This window comes from Halyomorpha halys, unplaced genomic scaffold (assembly GCF_000696795.3).
Source record: "Halyomorpha halys isolate HHAL.00 unplaced genomic scaffold, Hhal_1.1 Scaffold1351.1, whole genome shotgun sequence".
Lineage (NCBI taxonomy): Eukaryota > Metazoa > Arthropoda > Insecta > Hemiptera > Pentatomidae > Halyomorpha > Halyomorpha halys.
The window spans coordinates 284,336-304,175 of record NW_027116421.1 but is presented as its reverse complement, the minus strand read 5'-3'; the positions used below and the strand labels follow the sequence as shown (position 1 = coordinate 304,175).

The 19,840-nt window shown below is 30.9% G+C and overlaps 1 protein-coding gene across 2 annotated transcripts in view; it reads left to right on the top strand.

Annotated features, from left to right (window-relative positions):
* Positions 1-19,840, top strand: part of LOC106689406 (probable E3 ubiquitin-protein ligase RNF144A) — an 88,626-nt gene that overhangs the window by 19,209 nt on the left and 49,577 nt on the right. For both annotated transcript variants that reach the window (XM_067053213.1, XM_067053212.1), the window contains exon 2: positions 2,673-2,719. In XM_067053213.1, coding sequence (XP_066909314.1) covers positions 2,673-2,719 — 47 coding nt within the window. The remainder of the gene's footprint in view (positions 1-2,672; positions 2,720-19,840) is intronic.

The following is a 19,840-nucleotide window of genomic DNA, read 5'->3' as shown; positions in this document are numbered from 1 at the left end:
GGACCGGGGGACGAACCTTTTACTGTATTCAATATATTGTTTAGTTCCCACATTGTAAATTGAACATTGTAGTACGATGTTGTTTCGTCTGTACTGTTTTGAAATTCTGTTTCCAGTCGGTAGGTTTACGACGAAGGGTAAAGGTAATTTGATGGGATTTATTTTAATCTTTCAATTACACCATTCACCATTCTTCAAGGTCTGTGATATGGGATACAATTAAAAATAAGTAATTAATTGATTTATTTATCTTATAATTATTTTTGTTTATCAGGTATTTGTTTGTATTTTGGATTTGTGTCAAGTTGCAACCATTTGGATTAGGTTTTATGAATTTCAATGGCGGGTCTGCTGAGCTGCTTCTCAAACAGATATATTTTCTATTGATTAAAATAAAGTGTAGGGCCGCCCTTAGCTCAGTGGTTAAGACACAGTCCTACCAATTTGATATCTATTGGCGGTGCCGGTTCGAATCCGGCCTGGGACGTTGACTTTTATCATTGAGTGGCGGTCCCACAAAATGAAGAACTTTGACCCCCAACCATGGTTAGGCAGTATAGGACTCCAATGGGAGTCTTGGTCGAAAAAAAAAGAAAGTATTTTCAACAATTTATTTCATTTAGTAGAGCAGGGAAATTTCAAAGAGTTAATTGACAATGACAATGGCGAACTTCTGTCTTAGGCATATTCTCATAAGTTCTTTTCCTCTTTTGTATTGAAGGTCCTCAGATTAGTGCCCAGAGTACAAATTTGTTCACCCTGACAATTCATAAATTTTATTATCCTTGCAAGTTTAGTTCAGGTATCCTCTTTTGTGATCATGAAGGTGTCCCTAGTGCAGGTAGTAAGTATGGACAGTTCTCAGCCGCCTCAGTTAGGTTGCAGACCTGTCTACGAAGGTACCCACCACGTTTCTTTACTCTATGATGGATCCGTAAGTCCTGTAAACTATATACTCTTTCAATCATTAAAAAATATGCATGTAGCACATATAATAAAAAAATATATATATACCTTAGATTAATTTACTCTGGAGCTCTATGATTTATTATATACAATATGTGATTCTGTTATTTTTTTTTCTCTCTTGCATAGTAACCCTATGAGTTTATTTAAAAAGTGTACATACTCCATGCGACACTGTATACTCAATGTATGTAATGTGGTATTAACATTGGATGTGCTATAGTACTAAAAATATTAAAAGAAAAAATAACAGAAACAAAAAAAAAAAAAAAAGGAAAGAACAAATTAAGTATAAAATACGGAAACTAAAATTATGCAAGCTAACAAGAATTAAAAGTATATGGATAACATAAATACAGTGCAGATGTGGGAATTAAATATTGAACTAGAACAAAACATAATTAAATCAATTGTTATTATGTAAGAGATACAATTGTCGTATATACGAAGATCATATTTGGGCTAACTCTATATTAGACATTAAGTGCACTAGCTATTTTATGTATGACATTAAGTGCACTAGCTATTTTATGTATTTTCCCAAGATTTCAGATTGCTTAAGTGGCCATGTATCTCCGTGCATTATGCCGTTTTTTTTTTTTAAATTGAACCTTTGTTAATCGTACAGGGTGCAGTCGAAAAGTAAGTGAGTAAAAGTTTGTGAAGTTTGTCCTTCACAATTACAGAAATCAGTGTTAGTTATATGAAATCTCTTAAATTAGTGTTTAGACAGTCCATGTTCTGTCAGTAGTTGAGGTGATTATGTTATATAATAATAAAAAAAAAAAATATCATGCATATGACATATACATTATAATAAAGAATTTGAACCTCAGCATAATTTATCTACTCTTCTAATTATAAGTTATATTTTAAATGGTATCAATTTATAACCTTTGTATATTTGAAACATACATCAAGCAGTTGTAGTTTTTTTTTTTTTTTTTGGTTAGTTAGATTATAGTCAGTATTTTTATTTTTATTTTTCCATATTGAAATTTTCCCTTTATTTTTTTTATTTTTTGTTTCTTGTTCATATTTTTTATCTACATTTTGTTTGTTTTTTTACTTAATAGACGAACCCTCACTGTACGTTTCTAAACTATAACAGAGGTAGATAAATAAATTATATATTTATATAAATTGAAGTGTTCTGTATATTATATTTTATATTTTTTACTTATCCTACAAATTGTACCCTAAACAGTGATTATTTTTTGACTTATTAGCTTAGTTTTGAAACATAATTGTTCCATAAATTATGTTTCAAAAACTAAAACGTTTTTTAATCAGAGGGACCACTATTGAATGTAAATGATATTTTTATATGCATTTTTTTTATGTGTTTATTTATTGGAAACTCGTTTTAAAAATTCTTTGAATTTTTTGCTAATTCCTCCTTATTTTCTCTTTAATGTTATTATTGTGTTAGTTTTACATCAGTATTATTCTAACATATTGATCTATAATAATTGTCGAATATGAACTATATAAAACATAAAAAAGAATTTTACAGTTTTTGGAAATAGCTCTTCTGAAAAATATTTATGTGGCTTATATTTTTGCATTGAACACTCTAGTTGCAAAATCATACTACGTTAGCACTAGAGACTATTATATTATGTGTTTTTTTTTAAGTTATGAATTAATGTATACATTTATTAATAAAATTCAGAAATCTAATGAAGTATTTCTATTTGTTACAGAAATTACTACCAATTATGCCACATCAAATCTTCTGCAGATGGAAATGGTGAGTTTTTCTATAGTAATTATGAATGGAATGTGATTAATTTTCTCTTATTTGCAGTCAGTATTTTATTTAGTTGCTTGTTAAATTTCTTTCTTCATTATATTTTTTCCTTTGTTTTCGATTAACTCGTTTTGGCTAAAAAATATTTAAACCAATCTCATTTATACCTATCATCTGAACAGGTCAGCCGTTGGAGTTGTTTTGAAATATATAATAATTATGACATCATTCTGAAAAGATAATTGTCTAGTTCTTTTCAATATTTTCTCATCTTGTTAGTAAAAGTAAATTCAAACCAATAATTATTGTCTAATTAATAATAGAACATATAGTTTACATTAGGCAAAATTCAGATCTAAAATGTTTATGTTTATAAACAATTCTTTAGTAATAAATAGCTCTTAGACTGTGCAATTTCCAAAATGCACTTTAAAACATTTATTCAACAATGAGCTAAATGTTCACAACAACTTTTAATTACCAATTAAAGAATTAAAATAATATAATTAACTAACTGCCTTAATTAATGGCTCATTGTTGACTTAAGAATTTATTGATGATATATTAAAAATTTTCTAATTACGTTAAATAAATATTATAGACGTGCTTTCTTAGCGAGGAATTCAAAAGCAAGCATCAAATTATTATTTTTTCACCCTTCTATTTTATTTATTTATAGAATTACAATATATAACAAATATATTTATATACCCAATAAAAATGATAAAATTAAAACGTTTTCTAAAAATTAAATCAATGCAAGCTGAGTTTAGTTTATATGTGGGAACCTACCACACTGAATATGCATTTATCCTGAGTTACCTTAGTTAATATTGGGCTAAAACTAAGATTTAGAAGACTAATAATAATTATCGTAATCGAAAATTTATTATACGGCAGGTATCATAAAATGAGGTGAGATTATGCCACGTGGGTCGAGAATAAGCCAACACGAAATTCAGCTATTCACTATTCTCAAGTGGCTTGTTATTTAAGCTGTTAGCTCTCCCGTTTATCATAGGGTTAGTGCTGTAGAATTGAGTTACTTTTCGCTAATATTTTGGACTTTTTTTTTTTTATATCCTGCTTTTATAGGAGTATGATATAAATTTATCTGAGATTCTTTAGAGTCCATAGTTTACATTGTTTTGATATCTCTGTATTTAATTTTTTTATTATGTAAATATTTTTTAAGTACGTAGGGAGACTGTACATTCTAAAATTAGCTATAAACACGGGAGAATCAATAGCTGGTGGGGTTTTATGACTCCATTTTTGGTTGTCATGTTAATAAATTATTATTAAATTAAGTTCACTAGGGTGAGATTGTGTCACCCTTTCTTTTTATTTTTTGTGAACTACTTTTTTTAAAGTTATATCCAGCACAACTCTAGAACAGCTAGAACTATTGTTATCAGTATAAAAAATATATTAATATGGTATTTCGTCCTAAGAATCAATTTGCCACTTTCTGTTGTATTAGCCGTTTTAGAGTTTGAAATGATATTATAAAAAAACTAATTTGAAATTGATGGAAGAACTTTTTTGTAGAAGAAACCAAATTATTTTAAAAAAACATATGGGCTTCTAGAAAAATCAGGTACACAGTTATTTATTTTTAATGCGAACTGTTACAGTGTCCTATACACTTTTTTTAATTTTTGAGAAACGATAATTTTTAATTGAAAAAACCCTCAAAATTATTTTATTTTATTTCGGGCAGTTATTCGGGAGCCCTATACGGCCATAGTTGGGGGGTCAAGTTTTTCATTTTGTGGGACCCCCACTAAAAAAAAGGCCGGATTCGAACCAATACCGCGAGCAGATCTCAGTGTGGTAATACTGCGCCTAACCACTGAGCTACGGACGGCTCATCATCAAAATTAACTGAGTGTCTTGCCTTAAAGAGTAAAATATGTGATTTACTGATTTTAATCATAGGGGTTTTGAGACTTTACCCGAAAGAAAAAATCACAACCCCTTAAAATGTATTTCTGCTCTAAAATAGAAAGCTGAAATTTATTTCAATCTTTCTGCACTAAATCAATCCTTCTTAAATAAAGAAATGGCAATTAAAAAACCTTCGAAACATAGCAAAATCATACCTCGTTTACAGAAAATGAATAAAAGTACGAATGTAGGAATGAAAATTTTATTCCTGAAGACTAGATGTTTAGGCCGAAACGTTGGCTGATAAAAACGGATAGATGGTGATAAAAATTTTAATATTTCTGAATGTAATTTATATAGATTAATTATATATTTAACGCATGATTAATTAATGTATGATGGATATATGGATATAGTTATTATGTAATTAGTAATTATATACATATAGGTTTGTCCCTTTACAATCTGAAACAATCATCGAACTGACTAGTTTATTTTACATGTATATGTTAGTTGGTACTTATAGAAGAAGTATAAACATTTCTGAATGGAATATGGTCCGGGTGCGGTAAAAAAAACTCAAATAGTAAATGATTATAGTATTTTTATTAAGCCAACGTTTCGCCCCACGTTGCAGGGCTGTTTTGACGGCAGTCAAAGTCAGAGTGACAGTCACTCCGTCAAAACATCCCTGACGAAGCTCTGCAACGTGGGGTGAAACGTTGCCTCAATAAAAATAGTATAGTCATTACTATTTGAGTTTTATTTTTATCGCACCCGGATCATATTCCATTCATCTATACTCACGGTCAATCAATAATCTTCCAGTATATAAATTTCTGAATAAGTATTGTTACTTAAGTCTGTTTTATCCTTTTTGTATCAATTTTAAATTATGTTTATGGCTTTCTTGGGTCCTTTTAAATTGAAAATTGGTCTTTTAAACTCAAAATTTGCTTGTCAAATCTATAAAAACAGTTTTATACAAGTAAAAATTATATAAGTGAAGTAAAAATCACGATATTTCACTATCGTAAAACTGGCTCGCTCATGCGGAGTACATGTTTTCAAATAAAGGCATCCAACCCGATACTGATGATCTGTTATTATCTTGCATAATTACTTTTCCTGAAGATCCTTCGAGTTACGAAATGACCTCCGTTATCGCAGCTCTAAGTTGCAACACTTCTCATTCAGCTGACGTTATTGGCACCCACTCGACCCGATATCATCCTTCAGGCACTAAAAAGATAATGGTAATTTAAGGAAGAAAAGAATCAGTATATTTTTTAATTATTGTCAAATCAGTTGTTTCGGTGACGAATCAATTTCGTTCGAGATAGCACCTTAGATAAGATAATCCATTTAATACGAGTTGAACTAATCAAAAGCAATAATCTCTTGCCGTTCTGCTATATGGTATCCTCCTTTGTTCTGCTGATCTGTTCCTTATCTTTTCTTCTTCAATTACGGTTTGAATATCAAATGATTTTCTTTCTTCAGACATAATGAAACTCTTAGTCAGTTTTTTTATTATTTTCTCAGAGGAATAAGGTGCCGCTGAACAACCTATCTTAAGGAAATACTGATACAGTCATAAACTTATTCAATGAGTCGAGAAAAAATTAGTGAATTAGGATTTTCTCCATATGTTCCGTCAAAATATACTTAAGTCAATCTAGAACAAGAGCTGGGAAGAAAAAAGGCAGTTATCTCACCCTAATTTTTTATTACTTTAATGAAAACTATGTATAATTACTAGTCAAAACTAATAGTTTTCAGGATATTTGCTAAGATAAATTAATTTATAGTTATAGTATATCGGACAATAAGTTTAATTTATGAAAAACTTTATTTCAGAAACCATTGGATGTACATATCACTGTCTCAGCACTCAAGTTGAAGCTAGTTAAATTTACTATAAAACAGTTAATAATGTTTATCATAGGAGTAGTAGTTTTTATGATATTTGACAAAATAAAATCACAAAATGTTAATTTCTAGTTGTTCGTATAAAATGTTGGATTTTTGAAAAAATATATCTCTAGACTCATAAGGCACATATATGTCTGCCAACACTCAAAATATAGGAAATTTAACTTACTATAAAGTAGTTTAAGACACTTATCTTCGTAGGGGTAGTAGTTTTTATGACATTTGACAAAATAAACTTACAAAATGTTAATTTCTAGTTGTTCATATAAAATGTTGGATGTTTGAAAAAATATACCTCTAGACTCATAAGGCACATATATGTCTGCCAACACTCAAAATAAAGGAAATTTAACTATGATAATTTAAGAAGTTGTTTATGACACTTATGTAGAAGTAGTAGTTTTTTTGATATTCAAGTATGAATATAAATTTGGCTAATGAACATTCGTCCGAACAATTATAAATCAATTTATTTTAGCAAATTTCATGAAAACTACTACTCCTACGAAAATAAACGCCATTTACTACTTTATAGGTCATTAAACTAGCTTTAATTTGAGTGCTATAGACATCTGTATATCAAATGGTTTTTTGAGATATAGATTTTTTAAAATAAATTAACTAACTACTGATATTTCAGTACCTTCCATGTAATATTTTTATGAAATTTTGCTTTTTAAAAAGCTATATCTCGAGAACTATTGAGCGTAAATATCTCTATTTGGGCTTAAATTTTTTAAAAATTTACTCTACTTTAAATGATGTTCTCTTAGATATTCTATTGTTGTTGGTAGTTGTAAAGATATAGAGCTCCGAATAAAAAATTAATTATTTTTAACGTTTTGAAACAGCCGCATTTTCTTATTCCCCTATCTATACTTGGCAGACTCATCAATTTTGACTAGTAATTCTACATGGTTTTTAATTAAGTAATCAAAAATTGGGGTGAAATAACTTTTTCTCCTCTTGGGCTCGTGTACTAATCAGAAACTTCATTGCTATACTTCCCACATAGACGCATCACAGCTTTGCTTTGATAGGAGCAATACATAATTTTATTTTCTCATTGAACTTTTTACAATGAAAGTAGATTAGAATAAATTTTCACCTAGGAGGATAACTCTGGGATAGTCAGCGGTGAACCCTAGGAGCAAAAGAAACACAGTCTACGGTAGTATCTTCAGAATTCGTCTACACAAAATAAGAATACAATTTTTGTTTTCCAAATTAATGTCATTATCAAAGTAAAGCAGTGATATGATTTATTTTAAGTACGGTAGCTCTATTAGAGAATCATCAACCTCGAAATAGCTAGGTTTTTTTTTCTTTTAGTGTAACTCTTTTAATTGGATCATTTTACTGTGAATAATTCTAATCTGAATCCTAAAAACGTTTATAAAAACCAAAAGAAAATTTGTTTTTCATCCCTCTAAAACGTTTCTTGATTAGTGCAATTCGCCCCTTGTGAAATTCTTGACGATATCTTATACAATAGAATCTTAGAGAAAATTTAAAACTTGAAATACTTGAATTTTTTTGTCAATATATTTGAAAGAAAATTTAAAATTAAATCTGTTGTACCACTATAACCCATTAAGGGTCTATGGGTACTTAGTAAGTACTGGAAGTAAGTACTGTTACTACACAAACGTATGTGCAAGGAGGTAATTTAGTCAGAATCACGTTCGACCTCTAGATTATTACTCAATATAGAGTAACAACTTCAGGAGGCTGGGTGGACTCCTGAGGGCTCTCGAACTCACAGGGCTGACTCACGGCTACAGAAAAAATTATCTGCTACAGCCGGATTCGAAACCGGGTCCTTGAAGTTAGTAGTATTATCCACCTCATTATATGAATTACCAAAATAAATTGTTGGAAAATATAGAAGATTTCCTTTCTTAAAATAATTAACATTATTATATTATAATTAACATATAATCCGACAAGACTCATAACATACAAAAATATCTTTACGTGAAGTAAAAAAAAAAATTAACGAATCTGGTTCGTGAATAAGCAATGTATATAATTCGTAAATCAATAAAACGATATGAAATAAAATATAGCTGTACGACAATGAGGAGAATATTGAGAAAACCATTGAATTCATCGAAACCACTAGATTATTTACCTTAATATAAACCTGATTAATATATTATAAATTGCATTTATTTATTTAAATTTTCAATTTCATCATCAATCATTACTATAATATTCATATATTGTTCTACATATAATTACTTTCAATCAATAACTGATTAAGTACTAATGTAAGTAGTAAAACATTTTTTTTTTTTTAGTTACAAGTGTAATAATAACCATCCGTAGGTTTTTTTTTTATCTTAAAATGGAAACAACAAATAAAATAAGCTTCTTATTTTCTCTATAGTCAAAAAGTTTTCTTAAAACCAACTTTACGAAAACATTATGAGAAACAATTTACCACCGCTTACTATCAGACATGAAATCCTGACAAATTCCTGAGTAACTTTACAAGAAGTAACAGAATGTGGGAAAGGTATTTCATTACAGTTTGATGCGGTTTTCACGAAGTTGTTGATTTGGACTTTGTTCCAGTTTCAAGACTCAAATACCCCTTCCTGTAGCAATGGTTGGTTGAATAATGCCAAATACTTTAAAGAACTTCAAACTAGTGAATAGAGGCATCCCTTGGGATCTTTATCAATTTATTTTAAGTTGAGTTTGGGCTTCTCACATCAAATCCTCTTTTGTTCGCCCCCCCTCCTCTCTCCTCCGGATATCCTAAATCACAGCAAAGAGTTTCATTTCTTGATTCAGTTAGATATTACTTCTGTAGAATGTAGTTATTTTGTTACTATCGGATTTAATGCTTCAAGCTGTTGATTTCAATTTCAGTATATTTTTTTTATTATAGAGTTATTGTCTGATATACGCCCAAACATTTCATCTGTTGATAGTAGCTTTCATGTTATCAGTACTCCATTATCAGCGTTGCTCATGGGCAATACCATTCCAAAAATAAACGAAAGCGATAAGAGAAATATTTTCTCGACAGTTTTGTAATCGAAAATTCCAACTACCATATTGAATGCCAAATTGTTATCGCTGTTCTATCGAATTAGTAACCGTTTCTGATCTTTTTAAATTGTACCCTTCAGATCAACACACAAAAAAAAGAGTTGTTGGAAGATAATCCGGGTGGCGGTCAATAAAGGTATCAAAATAGTAGAAGAAAACTATTTATTGTTAATCATCGTTTCGCCCCACTTTGCAGGGCTTTGTCAGGGCTGTCAGATTGAAACAAAGATGACAACTTAGTTGACTAACCAGTCCTGAAGAAGCCCTGCAAATTGGGGCGAAACGTTTATTAACAATAAATAGTTTTCTTTTACTATTTTGATACCTTTATTGACCGCAACTCGGAATATCTTCCTACAATCTACTTTATACAGTCAACTATCTTCTTTCTTTAAAAAGAAGAGTATTCTGACGTCATATCTTATTTACTTTTGCATCTTAGAACTAATATTGTAGTAACTTCGATCATAACTAATATGAATGATGAATCTAACGTGTGTAACTTATAAACAATCTTTTCTACTCTGTTGCGTCCCTTATTTAACCAGAACTCAGTCCATGTTCATAATGTTAAATATAATAATCATGTACTATTAAAACACATAAATAGTGCTGTGTTCACTTTTTTGATAATGAGGTGTTTGGATAATTGGTACTAGTTCCTGTTAAAGCAGTAATTAATGAATAAAATGTATAATTATTGTCACTGAACCTAGTAAATTGCCCAATGCATAATTAGTTATTCAAATAAATAAGATGATTGCAGCATCTTTAGATAAAATATAGAGGAAAAATTTGAAATGCTATTAGAGAAGATAGATGTATGATCTTGAAGAAATGTATTTTTCCAAGCCTGTAAATAAACCTGTTGGTAATAAATAATTTTCTTATCGAGAGATAAGAAATGTTCACACATCTACTTTTTTTTTTTATCATTGGAATAAATAAATATAATTATAATTGGATTTATCCGATTAGACAACTTGATAAATATTCAAAACTATAAATCTAGAATAACAACCAATGCCTTGTCACTTTGAGTTATTCCAATTGGTCTTGAATAATTGCTTTAATTTACTGATTAAGTTTTTCCTGGAAGTTCGTTAAGAGTTATTTTGCGTTGACGTAGATGAAAGTTGGTATTCTCAAGTATGTTTCAGAAAGAATAAGTGTATTTTGTGTCCACTGTGTGGGACTTTGATGAATATTAACGCCTAATTAGAGAAGGTTCTTGAGGGCCTGAGGCTGGGACCTGTGAAATAAGAATTTGCATTTGAAAAGGGCAGTTCCCTTTAGAGTGAAGAGCTGTGGGCTTAACACTGTCGGTGTGGGAACAACTCCACTAGAGATATTTGACAATTTATCACCTAGCCCTTTGTTACTGCTTGTATCCGGCTCTTTCTTCACGTTTTATTTTTAAAAATACAAAGCCAAAACTAAAAAATCGCTTTGGTAAAAAAAGATCTCCTACAGTACGCACTTCAAATCACGTACCGTCTTGGAAAGCGAACATTTCAAACGAAAAAAAATTTCTATAAAAATATGTATTTTAGTGTTTCTCAAGTTGCAAATAACGAATATAAACTTAGTTTCTGCCGAGAATACAACAGTTTAACAAAATATAACAAAGCAATGTACATCATGTGTATTCATGATCTTTAGTTTAACATATTAAAGCTTGTTAAATGGAAAAACTTATGGAATATTTTCTTCTTTTATCATGTTAAAACGATATAACATATAACCTGGTTGAGAGTCTGTGAAATGGAGAATGACCAGCTGAGCTAGTCACCATTTTGTTTGTTGTTAGGTTACTTGCTCGTAGTTTGTATTTTGATTGTCTTAGTATTGTTTTGGACGTTTTTAAACAACACAATCAGTAATCAAAATTAACACTTCTACTTTTCACTTTCTTTAGGCATGTTATAATAAATTATCGTGTTAAAAACATAGAAGTTGTAATATATTACTTTAATGTAGTTAAAATTAAAAGTAAACTATACCATGAAGTTTTAATCGATTTAAGGTATCGATACCTGGTTCGGGCTAGATCGTTACAGGTGGGTTGAGGAACAGGTCTTTTCAACGTGGAGGGTCGACTTTTTTATTTCTGTGGTGGACCCACGAAATGAAAACTTGACCCCCAGCATGGCTAGAATAGGTTGGTTACCTCTGGACAATGTATGTCAAAAATGACCAGGAAGGGGGTAAAAAAAAATAAAACATAAAATTTTTTTCGTTTTTGAAACAGGCTGTTCACGCACAGGTTATCTGAGCTCAGGGAATCTTAAAACATGTATTTCCTTTGAAAAGCTGAATTCGAACAGGATTCAAATAGCCCCCTTCACTATATATTCCATATATAGGTGTAAGGAAAAATAGGAACTGCCAATAATCACTGGTATCAGTGAGGTCTTTGAGGTCAGAGAACCTTGGATTGTTATTCTACGTAAAACTTGCACAATCCTTGGGGTCAGCTCTCAATGGCACATGGGCCGTTTTATGTTTAACACGCTTGCATTACCAGAGGTCGAATAGGTCGTTTATGTTTTTTCTGCTAAAATATGCATGAATTGAAAAATTATATAAAAAGTCAAAAAAGGTTCACAAAATAGCATAAAAACTACTAATTAATAGTTAATTTATTTATTAATCATTAACAATATTTCGAAGCTTGAAACTCGATTATCACAGAAATGCGGAAAGGTCCACTCCTGGTATAATAAAATATGCAAAGGCAGTTTAACTATTATTCAATGTATAATATAATACTAGCATGTTATAAAAATAATAATACGCTATAATAATTCCCGCTATTTTTCAATTTCAGACGATTTTTAAATGTTGCTCCTCCCGTTTAAAGCAAATATTTCAAGTGATATAGGATCGCTCCCTGGGGTCTTAGTTGGGCGCCCTCCCTCACACTTCTTTTGATTTCAGACTGTTTCTCTTATCATTTCACCATTATCCTTTATTATTTTTATTTATCTTTATTTTTATTTTTATTTTATTTTTTATCATATATGCGATACAACACGAGGAGGCCCCTCACCTCCGGACTCAAAATAGCTCCTGAATGGATAACACATATGCAAAATTAAATATAACAGGTAACCTTAAAATACCAAAGGTAGTAAAAGGTAAGACACAACACGAATTACTTTTCTTTCTTGCACAGTAATGCACTACTAATTCACATTTTATTTCTGTTTTTAGAGGGTTCGGAAAAAAAAAAAAAAAAATTAGTTGGGCGAGTCGGGTAGGGAAAGATGGCTTTTTTTGTGTTATGATCTCCTCTTGTGGGATTGTGACATGTCGTACATCGACCAACCTACTCGCTATAATTATCAGATAAATAAGGCTACCACGGAGGGCGGGAGAGGAGGATTTAACGTCGTTTTCCTATTTCAGGGGCTTTTTAAATATTGCTCGATTAAACTATCTTAAAATCTCCTCTCCCTGTTTTAAGCAATCATTTCAAAAATGATATAGGACCGTTGTGCTCCCTGGGGTCTTAGTAGGGCGGATCTAATCTCATCTTGTGAGATTATGTATTACATTTCATGTTTTATATATTTATGAAGTACTAATTTTATTTTAATTAAAGGTACGAAAAACTATTTATAACACGTTTAAGTCCGCCAAATGTTGGGAGAGTGGAAATTAAATTTTTCTGCATTTATAATTAAGTTGGGTGTAGATAAAATTGTGAGAAGTTATAAATGTTTTTCATAAAAGCAGATCATCAGCAGAGAATAAATATCTCCCAAAAACCAAGTACAACAATTTATAATTTATATGAAAATTTGTATTTAAGGGTCCCAAAAGACGCTGAAAACGAATTTCATTTTTATTTTTATTTTATTTATTTGCTTAATTTTTAGGTGCCGTATACAATTACAGGGTTAGAGGCACCGTATTCTGGATTTCGTGGTTACATTTCTTGGTACAGGTTGTTCTCCTTTAGAAACTTAAACAAATTATTCCAATTTTCTGCCAGTAAGGCTTGACGTTGTCCCCGGAGGTCACAAGACGTTCTTGATGATTCCAGCCGTGAACAGTGTTCCAGGATATGCTCCATCGTCAGGGTACAATTACAACTGTAACATGTCGGTAGAGGATTTCTTTCAAGAAGGTGCTTGTGTGTTAATCTTGTATGTCCGATCCTGAGTCGGGTTATGATGCATTGTTCACGGCGATTTTCGATGATTGGCGGTAGAGGTTGAGTATCACCAAGTATTGTCTTCATTTTTTTTATTTCAGTCACCTTGGACCAAAAACAGCGCCATGTTTTCTTGCATTGGGTTTGAACCGATTTATGGTAATCGTACAGTGCCAAGTTACAATCAGACACTGGAAATAGGGTGCATGCTTCTTTAGCAGCTGTCAACCAGTTCGTTTCCCGTTATACCTGCACGACTGGGGACCCAGAGGAAATCTAATTTTTTATGTAATTTTTTTTCAAAGTTATAATGGAAAAAACAATGGGGTAGTGCGAAATTTGAAAATTTTGGATAGCCTTGAGGCTCGAGTATGAATCACTACAGATCACAATGGAGGAGCCATTTACTTTTTAAAAAAAAAAAAATGTATTGGCCTTCTTTACTGAGAGCGTGTTTTTGTTTTTGTAATTTTTAATATATTTAAACTCATTTACCATGATCAAAATGTTTTATTCTTTTTCTTCGTGAAGAAACGAATCGATGGGTATATAATAATGAACTAAAGGAAGAACACGATAATATAAAGGGAGAACGTAAGCCTGCACTAGTATATCACTCTGAGGGGACATTGAAGTTTATTTAGGATTACGAAGAATGAACTTATTCCACCGCAATTGTTTAAAATGGTTCAAAAAAGATCAAAATATGATAAATGAATCAACGGGTTTTACGTCAAAAGAGGACGTGCTAATTGTATTCATAAAGGACTATACACTTCTCTAATCCGTCGAGGCCATCTTATTTTCAGGCCTACTCGTAAGGAGCGTCAAGAATGTAAAAGGAAGCTAGCCTCGAAACTCGAAACAAATGGGTTTGGGTGGTTAGAGAGTTTATAATGAAAGAAATGATATCTGGTTCGGGCTAGATCGGTTACTCATGGAACATTAAGGTCTTTATATATGATTTTATTTGTGACTAAGTAAGGAGCATTGAGGATTTTGCGAAAGAGTTTTGATTGTAAGGATTGGATACGAAAGGAATTCAAAGGTCAATTCCGTATGTCCAGATTGGCCTTATAATAGTCATGTAGTCATCAGTCTTTTGTAATGAATTGGAACTTTTGACCGTTAGTCTAGTAAGTGCTGTAATAGTCGAAATCGACGTGCAGTTTCCTGTCTTTTCAGTCTTGTGTGAGGATTCCAGATATCAGATAATAAAGACAAGATAATAATGAAATCTGAAAACTGGGAAAGGTAATTTACTAGAACTCGCATCGTATTGAAGCGTCGAATAGTAAAGATCTATGCAGCGATAAGACAGTGTTATGGTTTCGTAATTTACCATTAGTAACTTCCGAACCAATTCTTTATCTTTTCTTTCATTTTATAATCATTATTTTATCAGAATATAGCATACTGTAGAAAATTATAAGAGTTAAATTTGGTTTTGTTTTTTGTAAATATTTATTTTTCTATGTCCACATATACATATAAACCAAATTACAATATAACGCATTACTTGATTCTAAAGTTGTAATATATCGATTCCAAGGTGTGCGTTTTCGCCAAAAAGTAGCTTCTATTCCAAGTCTCGAGTACAAAGGGTTAAAATTACCTTCACTGTGCCTAGGGCGCATTGGCAAGAACCCTCAGGCACGTGGGTTTTTCTACCTAGTGCCAAAAAACTTATGAAGTGAGTACTCTTAATTAGGGAAAAGTTTGGCAATTGAGCGTGATTATGAACAAATCACCTCCTTGTGTGACCGTTGTTCAAGAACAGTACTACCTTACAATGTACTGAACCCCTGACCCTGTAGCTGTTCAGATTTTCATTTTCATATAATTTGATGGTCCACTATTAGTCTTTTTTATGTCCTGGAGTTCAAATAAATTGGCCCCTCCGTTTTAAAAACTCATTGATGACTTCACAATGAAAATAAATAATAATTTTTAAAAACTTGGTTTTAGTAGTGGGCCTGAAACTGTTGCCCTCTTGACTCGTTATTGTTGTAATGATTGGTTACATAGCATCACTGTGTAATTGATTGTAAACATTGCTACTATGTTTGTCGCACCCGACATATTGTAGCCTTGGAAAATAAATGGTAGGGTAGCTGTGAGTAGTGGCTATTATACTTGATAGTCGCCACGTGTGCTTGATCCCAGTCCCCTAGTAATCGTATAAGCACTTGTATTTGTTTTTATATCCATTTTATTATCCATTCTCCTTTTCTCTGGAACACTTACCTCATAATTTATTATATATGTATATATAGTTGACCGTTAAAATTGATATATAACAAGATGGTCAGGGTTGCGGTCAAAAGAGAAACAAAAATAGTTGTAAACTTCATTCTTAAAACATAAAATATTGTTGTTAATAATTTCTAAAAGATTTTAGAACCTGATGTAAGTTATAACTTATCAGGAACTATAAATTTTCTTCTTGTCCAAGAGCCCTGAGGAAAAAAAAAGTCAAGTTAAAATAAAATAATTTGTATACAAAGTGAGCCTCAAAGACTCTTTATTATTTCTTTAAACACGCAACATTCGGCTAACCATACTCGAGGATCATTTATTAAATAACAGTTTTTATTATAGTGGAAGATTATTGATTGATCGTGTGTATAGATGAATGGAATATGGTCCGGGTGCGGTAAAAAAAAACTCAAATAGTAAATGATTATACTATTTTTACTGAGCCAACGTTTCGCCCCACGTCGCAGGGTTTCAGAGTTAAAAAATAATATTAAATATTATATATTTGTTTTTAACAATTTGAACAAAAAATAATACCCTAAATATAAATTTATACCTCATATCCAAAAATGTAATAACCTTTTGCTGGCTATTCTTCCCAGGTCAATATATTTAGTTAAGTCAACCTATTAAACAATAAAAATCATATTAATTTATTCATAAGCTTGCCTTAGCCTTGAACTTATACGTTGGACATTTAAAGAAATAAAGAGTGTTTTAGACTTAACTTAAATACAAATTATTGGAGAAGTTTATCGGGGGGGTGCGGTCAGCAAAGAACAACATAATTAAACAAAACCTTTAAATATTTATTTATTTTATGCCGACGTTTCGACCTGAATTTCAGGTCTTCATCAGGGGTTATGGCGTAGAAGGTAGGCCTGCAACTGATCTACACCTCATTAAATACAAATTATTTTATTTAAACACTAAAACCAGTCCTGAAGAAGTTAAGAGGTTATATTTAAAATCTTTAAATAAATCAAAATTTATTTTTGAGTTTTATCACTGAAAATTATTTTATTGGAGAAAGATGTAAAACTTTCATTTTTCATGTGAAGCTCCATCTTCTTAAAACTACCTAAAACACTAAAAAAACTTCATAACACATTATTTAAATTTTCTAAAATATGAGCTCTTGCAATAGTTTTCGAGTTGCAGGTTTTTTTTTTTGGTTTTTTTTAAAGCAAGATTTTTTTTCCAAATAATCGAAAATCAATATTTTGTGCATTAGTTTCGGTGAATATCAAGGAAACTTGCTTCTACGAAGATAAACTTGATCAACTAACTAATAGTACATTAACCTAGATTTAATTTCGGTGCTAATAGGCATCTCTACCTCTTGTAGTCTAGTAGTCGTGTAATCGTGTCATAAGACAATCGTTTTTGCGAACTACAACAAATCATTTTGTGAATTTATTTTGGTTTAACTGCTACCCTACTTCTGTTAATGCTACTCATTTGGGAGCTAATAGACATCTGTATATCTTTCGTTCCAGTAGCAGTTTCTATGATATTTGCTAGGATAAATTCACAAAGTATTGATTTTTCGTTATTTGGAAAAAATGTTGCTTTTTACTGCATCTCGAGAACTACTGAATGCAGATAAATAAATTTAGTTCTATTAAGTTTTTAGGTAGTTATGAAAAAGCCGCCATTGTTATTCCCTCCAACTACTGTTGGATTATTAGTTATCAATTTAGACTAATGACCACGTATAGTTCTAATTAAATTAATCACAAATTGGGATGAAATAATCTTTTTTCAATGTATTGTTTAAATTTTAATTTAAAAACAACTAAAGGTTCCTCTGCTTAATAAAATGATAAAATTTCCCATCTTTCCTTATGTTATTTCGAGAACCACAGGAAAAGAGGACGCAATAAATTTAATAAACTTCGCTTGAGGGTATAAGACCATATCTCTCGGAAGTGAAATGCCTTTGAAATAGATATCGTTGAAACGATTATTCTAGAATACAAAGACAAACATTTTTTTGACTTAGCAGTTTGAAATTACATTTCATTTATATATATATATATATATATAAAGTGTATGCACAATCAGTCACAATTGTAGCTTACTACAAGTCCGAAGTCCGTAGCGGATGGAGTATAGAAGAGCAGAAATTACCATGTCATTACCAATCATTAAACTGTTAACTTGCGTTTTGAAATTAGTAACTATCGGTAATAATAGATTTAATAGTTTGTATTTTAATTTTAAATGTATCTATATTAATAATCACAGTGAGGATAATATTGTTTCATCTAAATTATGATATGCTATAGATGGTTCTGTCGTCAAATAATAGGGAACAATTAGTGTTTGAATGTGCAACTAACACTTGATTCCGAAACCTAATCCTTGTCCAAGAGCCTAATTAAAAAAAAAATAATAGTCGAAATTGATAACTCTGCTGGCTGCTAACACTAAAAACGTAATAGAACATCATTTAAATTGGGGTACATTAGGGGTATTCATGATGTTGTGTTAAATGTAAAATGTTTTACCATGTTAAATGTTATAAATACAGGATTGTGAGCAGCCCTATTTAAAGTCATGTTAGATGGTAAATGTAAATGCATAAGAGCTCCTAGCGGATTTTTCGAGCATCTTGTTGTTTAACCTTTCCTTCTAAAACTTCATATTATTGTTTACTTTTAAGTTTTCATTAAAGTAATTTATCACAACATGCCTAAATTAGTGAAAAGTGGAAGTTATGTGAAAGTTTGGCTACTGAGTGCCTTCTTGATCTTCTAACTGGTGAGGAAGAGCACACAATCAAAACACAAACTGCGAGCAAGTAACCTAACACAAACAAAACGTTCTCCATTTAACAGACCTAGTAACAGACTCTCGACCATGTTACATGTTATATCATTTTAACATGGTGAAAGAAGGAAATGGTGAAATAAATCTCTGTTTAACATGAGTTTTTCCATTTAACATGTTAAACTAAACATCATGAATACCCCTAGTAGTTCCCGAGATAAAGTAAAAACCATTTTTTCGTGAAAAAAAGAAGTTATGTTATCCAATTTTTTTTCTACTGATTAAAAAAAAAAGGAAAAATTTCTCAACCTCTTTAGTAGCAGCTCCTCTCTTTCAGAATTTATGCCAGGTAACTTTTTTTTAATTTCAAATAATTTATAAAACTCCCTGTTATTACTTCTAAGTTAGGTGTAACAGTATTTCACCCAGAGCTTGATTTAATACTCACTGTTCCTCTTCTTTCACCTATGAACGTAAAGCGTATTTATGTTGCCAATTTTTCAAGGGCTAAATAGGGTTGAAATGAATTTGCTGTAACATATTTTGTCGGCTTAGGGCCTGGCCAAAGTGCGGATGAATAAGAGTGGCTCATATTTTTCCCTTTATCGCGAATGTGTACTTTGAAGAACAAACATTTTTCTTCTTAACAAACAGTTTTAAAAATTTATGAAATCGCATTACAGCAGCAAATCGTAATGTTTAAAGCTTGATAGAAGATTATGGTTATTCATTACTCTTTGACTGTTTGTTTAGATAGGTGTCTTAGCTTTTAGGTATTATTTATGGATTCCTTCTCCTATAGACATGTACCTTGTAGTAACAATCTGTCCAAATACAAATCCAGAAAAATTAATTTTAACAACTGGAAATTTTCAGATAAAATTATGGAAATACAATTTATCATTAGAAAAATCAGTAGTTACAGACTTTTCTTAAATTAAAATAATATATAAATAAATAAAAATTAAAAAAAAAAGCAAAATAATCTGTTAGAAACAACGATAAGTAAGGACATTTTTGTTGCCCACATCAAGAGA